Here is an 11,923-nt window from a genome sequence, read left to right on the forward strand (position 1 = left end):
CGAATTTCAATCCTTATGTTCAGCTGCAGATATTGCAATTGCAATATGGGTTTGCAATTACGAACCCTCTGAATTGCAAAGAAAGCCTCGCAAATGCGACACTGAAGGCTTAGGAAGCTCTTCGCAATAGTTTCAAAATTCGAGTCCAAATCGACTCTCAAAACTCAATTTCTTATTTTTCAAAAAACAACTTAGCAAAGTTTCACCAATTTCTACTTTGATTCATATGACTTTGATGTTAGAATCTAAGATATGTTGATGAAATATGATTAGAATCACTTACTTCAAGGTTTGTAGGTGAAAATCTCCTCTCCAAATCGCCTCCTACCGAGTCTAGGGTTCAAAAATGAGAGAATGAGAGATAAATCCCGAATTTCAGTCCTTATGTTCAGCTACAGATATCGCAATTGTGAAGAAAGCCTTGGAAATGCGGCACTGAAGGCTTAGGAAGCTCTTCACAATAGTTTCAAAATCCAAATCGACTCTTAAAACGTAATTTCTTATTTTTCAAAAAATAACTTAGCAAAGTTTCACCAATTTCTACTTTGATGCAAATGTCTTTGATGTTAGAATCTAAGATATGTTGATGAAATACGATTAGAATCACTTACCCAAGGTTTGAAGGTGAAAATCAATTGCAAAGAAAGCCTCGCAAATGCGACACTGAAGGCTTAGGAAGCTCTTCGCAATAGTTTCAAAATCCGAGTCCAAATCGACTCTCAAAACTCAATTTCTTATTTTTCAAAAAATAACTTAGCAAAGTTTCACCAATTTCTACTTTGATTCATATGACTTTGATGTTAGAATCTAAGATATGTTGATGAAATATGATTAGAATCACTTACTTCAAGGTTTGTAGGTGAAAATCCCCTCTCCAAATCGCCTCCTACCGAGTCTAGGGTTCAAAAATGAGAGAATGAGAGATAAATCCCGAATTTTAGTCCTTATGTTCAGCAGTAGATATCGCGATTGCAAAAAAGCCTTGGAAATGCGGCACTGAAGGCTTAGGAAGCTCTTCGCAATAGTTTCAAAATCCGAATCCAAATTGACTCTGAAAACTCAATTTCTTATTTTTCAAAAAATAACTTAGCAAAGTTTCACCAATTTCTACTTTGATGCATATGACTTTGATGTTAGAATCTAAGATATGTTGATGAAATATGATTAGAATCACTTGCCCAAGGTTTGAAGGTGAAAATCAATTGCAAAGAAAGCCTCGCAAATGCGACACTGAAGGCTTAGGAAGTTCTTCGCAATAGTTTCAAAATCCGAGTCCAAATCGACTCTCAAAACTCAATTTCTTATTTTTCAAAAAAAACTTAGCAAAGTTTCACCAATTTCTACTTTGATCCATATGATTTTGATTTTAGAATCTAAGATATGTTGAGGAAATATGATTAGAATCACTTACTTCAAGGTTTGTAGGTGAAAATTCCCTCTCCAAATCGCCTCCTATCGAGTCTAGGATTCAAAAATGAGAGAATGAGAGATAAATCCCGAATTTCAATCCTTATGTTCAGCTGCAGATATTGCAATTGCAATATGGGTTTGCAATTACGAACCCTCTGAATTGCAAAGAAAGCCTCGCAAATGCGACATTGAAGGCTTAGGAAGCTCTTCGCAATAGTTTCAAAATTCGAGTCCAAATCGACTCTCAAAACTCAATTTCTTATTTTTCAAAAAACAACTTAGCAAAGTTTCACCAATTTCTACTTTGATTCATATGACTTTGATGTTAGAATCTAAGATATGTTGATGAAATATGATTAGAATCACTTACTTCAAGGTTTGTAGGTGAAAATCCCCTCTCCAAATCACCTCCACCGAGTCTAGGGTTCAAAAATGAGAGAATGAGAGATAAATCCCGAATTTCAGTCCTTATGTTCAGCTGCAGATATCGCAATTGCGAAGAAAGCCTTGAAAATGCGGCACTGAAGGCTTAGGAAGCTCTTCACAATAGTTTCAAAATCCAAATCGACTCTCAAAACGTAATTTCTTATTTTTCAAAAAATAACTTAGCAAAGTTTCACCAATTTCTACTTTGATGCATATGACTTTGATGTTAGAATCTAAGATATGTTGATGAAATACGATTAGAATCACTTACACAAGGTTTGAAGGTGAAAATCAATTGCAAAGAAAGCCTCGCAAATGCGACACTGAAGGCTTAGGAAGCTCTTCGCAATAGTTTCAAAATCCGAGTCCAAATCGACTCTCAAAACTCAATTTCTTATTTTTCAAAAAACAACTTAGCAAAGTTTCACCAATTTCTACTTTGATTCATATGACTTTGATGTTAGAATCTAAGATATGTTGATGAAATATGATTAGAATCACTTACTTCAAGGTTTGTAGGTGAAAATCCCCTCTCCAAATCGCCTCCTACCGAGTCTAGGGTTCAAAAATGAGAGAATGAGAGATAAATCCCGAATTTTAGTCCTTATGTTCAGCAGCAGATATCGCGATTGCAAAGAAAGCCTTGGAAATGCGGCACTGAAGGCTTAGGAAGCTCTTCGCAATAGTTTCAAAATCCGAATCCAAATCGACTCTGAAAACTCAATTTCTTATTTTTTAAAAAATAACTTAGCAAAGTTTCACCAATTTCTACTTTGATGCATATGACTTTGATGTTAGAATCTAAGATATGTTGATGAAATATGATTAGAATCACTTACTTCAAGGTTTGTATGTGAAAATCCCCTCTCCAAATCGCCTCCTACCGAGTCTAGGGTTCAAAAATAAGAGAATGAGAGATAAATCCCGAATTTCAATCCTTATGTTCAGCTGCAGACATCGCAATTGCAAAGAAAGCCTTGGAAATGCGGCACTGAAGGCTTAGGAAGCTCTTCGCAATAGTTTCAAAATCCAAATCGACTCTCAAAACTCAATTTCTTATTTTTCAAAATATAACTTACCAAAGTTTCACCAATTTCTAATTTGATGCATATGACTTTGATGTTAGAATCTAAGATATGTTGATGAAATATGATTAGAATCACTTGCCCAAGGTTTGAAGGTGAAAATCAATTGCAAAGAAAGCCTCGCAAATGCGACACTGAAGGCTTAGGAAGTTCTTCGCAATAGTTTCAAAATCCGAGTCCAAATCGACTCTCAAAACTCAATTTCTTATTTTTCAAAAAATAACTTAGCAAAGTTTCACCAATTTCTACTTTGATTCATATGAATTTGATGTTAGAATCTAAGATATTTTGATGAAATATGATTAGAATCACTTACTTCAAGGTTTGTAGGTGAAAATCCCCTCTCCAAATCGCCTCCTACCGAGTCTAGGGTTCAAAAATGAGAGAATGAGAGATAAATCCCGAATTTCAATCCTTATGTTCAGCTACAGATATCGCAATTGCAAAGAAAGCCTTGGAAATGCGGCACTGAAGGCTTAGGAAGCTCTTCGCAATAGTTTCAAAATCCAAATCGACTCTCAAAACTCAATTTCTTATTTTTCAAAATATAACTTAACAAAGTTTCACCAATTTCTAATTTGATGCATATGAATTTGATGTTAGAATCTAAGATATGTTGATGAAATATGATTAGAATCACTTACCCAAGGTTTGAAGGTGAAAATCAATTGCAAAGAAAGCCTCGCAAATGCGACACTGAAGGCTTAGGAAGCTCTTCGCAATAGTTTCAAAATCCGAGTCCAAATCGACTCTCAAAACTCAATGAGAGAATGAGAGATAAATCCCGACTTTCAATTCTTATGTTCAGCTGCAAATATCGCAATTGCAATATGAGTTCACAATTGTGAACCCTCGCAATTACGAAGAAAGCCTCGCAAATGCGGCACAAAAGACTTGGGAAGCTCTTCACAAATGCGAAGATGGAATCGTATTTGCGACCCCTGCTGCCCTTACAAAAGCGACATTTTTGTCTCAAAAGCAAACCTAGCCCAGTCGAGAAGCTATTAGCAAATGCGACCACGACATCACATTTGCGATACCTTGAATTCTTGCTATGGTCGCAAATGCGACCCTGGTGTTCGTAATTACGACACCTAAGGGCACCAAACATCAACTGTTATTTTCAGTCCAAAATACTTTCGGAACGTGTCTGAAACTCACCCGAGCCCTCGGGGCTCCAAATCAAATATCCACGCAAGTATAAAAATGTCATAGAAACTCGTTCGCACGATCAAAATACATAATTAATGTCTAAAAGTACGAATTGAACTCTAAAAAGCATGATTTTCAAAGAGATTTTCAAGAACTTCTAAAATTTAAACTAAGCATGTGAATCCTATCAAATCAACTCCGAACGATGCCAAATTTTGCAAACAAGTTCTAAATGCAATAACGGACCTATTCCAATCCCAAAATCAAATTCTGAGCTTGATGGTTAAAAGTCAACCTACGGTCAAACTTTTCAATTTAAAAATTGTCAAATTTCGACAAAATCAAGACAAATCAATCTACGGACTTTCAAAATTAATTCCGGGCATACACCCATGTCTGAAATCACGATACGAAGCTATCGGAGTCATAAAACACAGTTCCAGAGTCATTTTCTCAAAAGTCAAAGTTTGGTCAACATTTTCAAATTAAAGCTGCCCGTTTGGACATAATTGTTTTTTTTCCCTTTTCCAAAAAAAATTACTTTTTTTCAAAATCAGTGTTTGTTCATAAAATTTTCAATTTCACTTGAAGATGCATTTTGAAAATTTTCAAAAATTTTCAAAAATTCAAAAAGTTATTTTTCAAAATTTTCACTCAAATCACTCACAAAACTTCAAAAACAACCCAAAATTTTCACTCTAAATTTCAAATACCATTTTCACTTGAAAACGTTTTTCACCATTTTTTTGAATTTTATATTTTTTATGTCCAAACGCCTACTAAGTCTAGAATCAAGGGTCCAAATCAACCTGAAAATTTTTCAGAGCGAAACTAATCAACCCCGCAAGTCATAAACACACAAGTGTGAAGCTATAAAAGGGGTAACGTGACGCAATTATAAAAAGGACCGATCAGGTCGTTACATAGAACCGTAAAAGTGGCTTAATGGATTACTGGTATCGGATTATCGGATTAACGGTTGGTGAACATATTAAATTTTTATAATTAACGGTTAATCGGTTCGGAGGCGGATTACTTAATTTTCTTATCGGATAAAACGTTAACCTGTTAATAATTATTATATTTATATTTTTACCCATTATGAAGCAACTTCTTAGCAGTTTGAGCTTTAACGTCATCATAACTTGTTTTGGGGGTAGAATTAGGCAGATCTAGAAGTTTGATATCTTTCTGCTCAAATAAATCATTTAAATTGCTAACTGAAACAAAATTATATCCAGAATTTATGTTAACTGAACTTTTATTACTGATGAAGAATCCCCAATTTATATTTTAGTTTGCTTATTGTAAGAGAATTAAAGAAGAAGAAACTATCATTAACAATGAGAGCTTCATTAGCGTATTGGAGTGTGGTTGTGATTGGATAGTCTCTATTGTTTAATGTCTTGCTTATTTAAGTAATTTTTATTGTCTATTTGATATAACCGATAAATCGTCTGATAAGCACTAATCCGATACCAAATCCGCCCAATATCTTATCAGGTGGCTAGCGGATTAGTTTATTTACAAGTCGATAACCGATAAGTCGAACCGTTAAACGTAAATATCCGTCCAATCCGTCCTATAAACAACCCAATTTGTAAAGCAAATGTCGTTTCATTTCATCATACTTTTATTTCTTAAAATTAAAATTACAAGTTTTAATGCTATATAGTTCGATAACTTTACATAACAAATGAGAATTATTAATATTCTTATTTGATGTTTTAACAAATAAGTAGCAAAAACAGTTGAATAGAATCGAATTTTTTTGAGATAATTTAAATAGTTAGATAAAAGTTTTATTTGGATTATACACATTAAATTGACCAAACAATTAGTATAAACTGTGAATTTCATCTATTACTATTTATTAAAATTAAAATTACATTTTTAATGCTATATTTTTGTTCGACAACTTTATGTAACAAACGAGAATTACTAATATTTTTATTTGACATTTTAACAACTTAGTACCAAAATTAGTCGAATCAAATAAAAAATAAAGATGAGTAAAGCAGGTTATTTTTTAAATTTTAATTATATACATTAAATTAAGCAAAATTAGTAATATGATTTTTTTTAAATAACAGGCTGACGCATAAATATGACGAAGATATAGAAATATAATATCATGAAAAATAGTCATTTTCATATGTATATTAGGTAGAGAGAAGACGAAATAAGAGCAAAACATTTTGTGGACAACAGGTAATGGGCATTTTACAACAATTCCGAGCAGTCGCCGGGAAGCTTTTCAACCGGAGAAGTCAACAGAAACCATCAGAAGATGCATATGCTTCTTCAGAAGGTGAGTACAGTGTAACGTCGGCGGTAACCAAAATCAGTAGTCCCGTTAAGTATGGCGGAACTCAATCAGATGAGAAAATTAGCAACATTCTCTGCAAGCTCCGTAAATTTGCTATTGTCTCTGCCGTTGACGAGTCTCTCAGAACCGTCGCTGGTCAGTCTCTCTCTCTCTCTCTCACACACACACAAAAACTTCAATATATTCTTTGGGCAATTTTTGTATTTTGGAATGTTTATGTGGTTTATTTGTAAAGGGTTTATGTTAGGATCGGGAACCCGGGTAGTGCGTAATATAGCCAAACAACGGTATAATGACAATAATAAAGACAATAGAAGTTGATAACAACGACAATTAAAGTAGATAAAGAAGACACAAATTTAACATGGTTCGGTCAAAGTGACCTACGTCCACAAGCGGAGAGGGGCAATTTACTATAACAATAAGAGTACAAAAGAGAGTACAAAATTAGAGTAAATACTCTAATTAATCCCAAATACCCTAAGGGAATAACCTCACAAGATCACTCCAAAGAAAGGGTTCACACAAGTGCTTCCCAACACTAACTTTCATACAAAAACACTCTTAATAAAGGAAGAAAGGAAGAAACAAGAATTGATGACAAGTCTTGTTGGTGTGTATACAAATGAGGAGAAACTCCTCTATTTATAGCAAGAAATCCTTAGCCTAATAATGGATATTATGTCATGGCAAATGTCATGATCCACAAATTTGTTATAATGGATATTATGTCATGGCAAATGTCATAAAAATTTGGCCATATTACAAATCTCCACCTTGGTCTAATTTTGGCTGATATCGTAAATTTGTTCCACCTTCTCCGCAAAAGCCCCAATGGGCATATGTCAAAATTTAATGCCATCAAAATCAGACAAATTGTCTGATACCGAAACTGTAGTAGGGCCTATAACAGTGGATCCCAATAAAGTATACAACGAACCAGATCTATGTGCTTTCATGATCACACGAGCACCTTGAAAAATTTTCAGAACTCCACCTTCACCAGTGAATTTGCACCCAAGGGATTCTAAAGTGCCCAAAGATATGAGATTTTTCTTCAACTCAGGAACATATCTAACATTGGTGAGAGTTCTCACCACATCATCGTACATTCTGACCCGAATTGTACCTTTGCCAATAACGTTACAAGTAACATTGTTACCCAATTGGACAACTCCACCTGCAACTGAATCATATGTAGAAAACAAGTCCCTTCTAGGACACATATGATAAGAACAACCGGAATCTAAAATCCACTCATTGTCTAATCTGAAACTAGTTTCAGTTGCTAAAAATATAGTTCCCTCAACCTCATCAGTTGCTACACTAGCTTCGGCGGTGTCAGTATTTTTGTGCTCATTTTTTCTTTCTTTGTGCTTTTCTTTATTTTTCAGTTTATAGCATTCAGAGATATTGTGACCTTTCTTATGACAATAGCGACACTCTAAATTATTGTATCTGGAATTGGAGTCGGATTTGCCCCTAACAAACAAGCCAACTTCCGCTTGAGTTCCAATAGCTTCCCCAGTAATATCACTATCTATCTGTTCTTTTGATTTTAAGATAGATTTAATATCCTTATAAGAGATATTATCCTTTGCATAAAGCATAGTATCTCTTATATGCTTAAAAGATGGGGGTAGAGAACAAAGCAATAACACAGCTTGATCCTCATCTTTAATTTCAGCATCTATATTACTCAAATCCATAAGAATGGAATCAAAGGTGTCAAGATGAGAGAGAATAGAGGTACCTTCACTCATACGAATTGTATAAAGCTTCTGCTTCAGGTAAAGTCTATTTTCCACCGTCCTCTTCATATATAAGGTTTTCAATTTTTCCCACATGCCTTTAGCTGCGGTTTCAATAGAAACTTCACGTAAAACCTCATTTGAGAGATTTAAAATGATACCTGCTTTTGCCCTTTTGTCTATGACGGCAAACTCCTCATCCGTCATTTTATCCGGCTTCTTCTCCTTTCCTTGCAACGCCAAGTCTAAGCCATCCTGAATTAGGATAGCTTCCATCTTTAATTGCCACATTCCGAAGTTTGCACTTCGGTCAAATTTCTCAACATAGGTCTTTGTTAGAGTCATATTGGCTACTAAAACAAACCCGATTAGATCCGGCTCTGATACCAATTTGTTAGGATCGGGAACCCGGGTAGTGCGGAATATAGCCAAACAACGGTATAATGGCAATAACAAAGACAATGGAAGTTGATAACAACGACAATTAAAGTAGATAAAGAAGACACAAATTTAACGTGGTTCGGTCAAAGTGACCTACGTCCACAAGCGGAGAGGGGCAATTTACTATAACAATAAGAGTACAAAAGAGAGTACAAAATTAGAGTAAATACTCTAATTAATCCCAAATACCCTAAGGGAACAATCTCACAAGATCACTCCAAAGAAAGGGTTCACACAAGTGCTTCCCAACACTAACTCTCATACAAAAACACTTTTAATAAAGAAAGAAAGGAAGAAACAAGAATTGAAGACAAGTCTTGTTGGTGTGTATACAAATGAGGAGAAACTCCTCTATTTATAGCAAGAAATCCTTAACCTAATAATGGATATTATGTCATGGCAAATGTTATGATCCACAAATTTGCTATAATGGATATTATGTCATGGCAAATGTCATAAAAATTTAGCCATATTACAGTTTATGACGTGCTTGCATACTAGTTAGGAATTGTCCAATTTCAATAAGTTGTTGAATTTTGATGTTGGAATTAGTAGATTACTGTACGCTCTTTGATAATATTGATAAGGTTGAGCTGGATTTTACTTAAATAGGTTTTCAAATGGTAGAAATTGATTTCATCTCCTTAGCTTTATACTGCATCACTATGATGCGGTGTGTGAGGGGAAAGTCATATGCTACTGTTATACAACATTTTTTTATGAAGGTAGTGTCGGGACTAGTCTGCGCTCGACTATTTTCACGGGATAACTTCCATTTCCCACCAGCAGATCAAAGAAATTACCTAGTATTTTTGCCCCCGCTTGGATTTGAACATGTGACCTGGTTGTTCTCCTCCCACTTAATTGACCATTAGGCTACACCCTTGGGGGCTGTTATACAACATGTTGTTGAGTAAGCGGTATTTCCTGTGAGAAACTCGGTGTGTAGTTCCATAGGAGTTATTATGATTCTCAAGACAATACCTTAACCTTCTGTGCAATGTCTATAATCTTGGTGATGGAGAGAACCTTGAAGTTGGACTTCTCCCTTCTGCTTGTGCAACGTCTATAATCTTCTTAACTTTATGGTAGAGTAACTCAATCTACTCCAGTGGTGATCGCTGGGCTAATATATGAACCAATCAGATGGGTTGATTTAGAGAAGAGAGGCACCTTTGGTTTAGGAGTGAGTGAAGTATAATATGGTTGAAAGTGTCTACTATTGTTTAGGAGTGTCTACTATTGTATTATACATAGTTTCCGGGATTAGCTGTTTCAAAGAGATTTATTTAGCTTAAAGGTTTCAGATAACTACTAACCTTCCATCTTGAAGTCGTTGTGTGAATAAACATCTGAGACCCAGGCCGTTTTGTGACTGACAACTGAAAACAGTTGCTGGTAGACTGTTAATATTGGACAACTTTCTACACCAAATATCAGACCACAACTTAATTCTGTTGGTACCATTGCATATACAATATGTTGTGGAAGTACCTCCCCACTTATTAACTATCCCTTCCAAATCCTGTACTATAAGTCTATAACACAGTCTAGCTTTTTTAAGTTTTCCGGTTTACTTCCTCATGTTTGTATTTATGCCTAGCTTATTTAAGTCTGCCAGTTTCCTTCCTCATTTGTATTTATTGCGCATGGAATTCCCCCAAATATGGTACTTAATTTTTCTTTGTTTCTTTGGAAAAATTGCTATGGTACTTAATTTTTCTTTGTTTCTTTGGAAAAATTGCTTTAAAGTAATTGCTTTTGCTCTTCCATTTTGGTTGAGCATAAAGTTGGGTTGTTAATCCTGAGAAATCACTGGAAGTTGGGATGTTTAGAATTAAGTTGAACCCAGTGAATGCAAGACTTTCTACCTTTTTATATTCCAATATACTGTAATTAGTTCTTCCAGACTTAATTCTTGGTAAAAAGGGGAACTTCTTGTTTCTGAAGTTTGTTTGGTAGGACCTCAACATGATAGAAAACAGAAATTGAGCATGGCATGGCTTGCTCATAGTTTGAATTAGTTTAAATGGTCTTATCCGTCGTTTGTTCTCAAAATACACCCTTATCTTTGGGGTTAACTTATCATGAGCTTACTTCATGTATTTTTCTCCTTAAATTTTTCCTTTCTTTTTTGGGTTGAGGAAGAGGGGGGAGGGAGGGTGGGGATGGTCGGGGATGGGGTATCATTAGGAGAATAAGAATTTGTCCAGCCTAATTCCTTGTTTGGTTGATGTTTGGGAAGGGCAATAGGTGCAAATAATAATCTATTGCTCCAAGCAAAAAGCTGGTGTGATTCTAATCATTTCTAATCTTGAGAAAGCATCTTACTCTATACCCCAGCCAGCACAGCCTTCCTTCGCTCTGACCATACTCTTCACTAAAACTTTTGGAGTGTAATTCTATACTTAGGATATGATAGTCACAGACCCCTCCGTTGATTTCTTTGAGGTCCTTTCAATATTTGAACCAGATGTTTGGATTTGGGTAACACAAACAGCTACGTATATGCTGACACATTCGTCCTTGGAACGAGCTCTACTTGATATTTTCTTGAACTGAATAGTCGTGAGTCGAGATGGTTATCTTTAGCCTTCTAAAATTTTCACATATTTCTTTATGATTTTCGTCTTTAACATTTATTACTGTGTTTTGATATACCTATTAATTTCAGTATTTTCAATTGTTTCTGCAGGTGGGAGTAAAATCGTAAAGGAAGGATCAAAGGATCAATCGCCTTCACGTCCTAGACTTGACAAACAAGAAATTACTGTTATGATGGAGGAGATGCAAGCAAAGATGGAGAAACTTCAGGATGACATGAATAGCATGAAGCAGCAAAATGAGGTGTCAGCTAAGTGTGCCAATGGATTGGATTCCTTAGAGTTCTCTGATGAGCCTATCAAGAGTTCAACGCCTGCAAAATCTAATGGAAAAAAGGTTTTCATTCGTTCTCGGCTGTAGAAAGCAGTACAATCTTGGCAATGAGGAATCTTCGCTTAACATATAGGTTCCACTCTGTAATTTTCATGTGATTTGCATTGTATCTGTATAATACATGTATTTTTTTTGTCAACGTATAATACGTGTATTAATATCTAAACAATTCAGATGTGCCAACTACAGTGCCCGCTCCACTTCCCAACCAATCAGACATCCTGGGGTGTGCTAATGTTGTGCTCTCAAGTGTTTGGTTGCTTAACACCATATAACAACTCAATCAAACACCATATTAGTATTTATTTGTTCGACGTATCTCAAGTATGAGTGATAACTAAAAATTCTGGTACTATCTTGTTTTTCGATTTATAAATTAGATCATACATAAA

At 35.2% G+C, this 11,923-nt stretch overlaps 1 protein-coding gene across 1 annotated transcript; it reads left to right on the forward strand.

Moving 5' to 3' along the window:
* Positions 1-6,210: 6,210 nt before the first annotated feature.
* Positions 6,211-11,714, forward strand: LOC138893291 (uncharacterized). Its single transcript, XM_070177183.1, has 2 exons — positions 6,211-6,537; positions 11,290-11,714. Exons 1-2 carry the CDS (start codon positions 6,288-6,290, stop codon positions 11,556-11,558), a joined length of 519 nt encoding a protein of 172 aa, XP_070033284.1. The 5' UTR covers positions 6,211-6,287; the 3' UTR covers positions 11,559-11,714.
* Positions 11,715-11,923: the final 209 nt, after the last annotated feature.

This window comes from Nicotiana tomentosiformis, chromosome 6 (genome assembly GCF_000390325.3).
Source record: "Nicotiana tomentosiformis chromosome 6, ASM39032v3, whole genome shotgun sequence".
Lineage (NCBI taxonomy): Eukaryota > Viridiplantae > Streptophyta > Magnoliopsida > Solanales > Solanaceae > Nicotiana > Nicotiana tomentosiformis.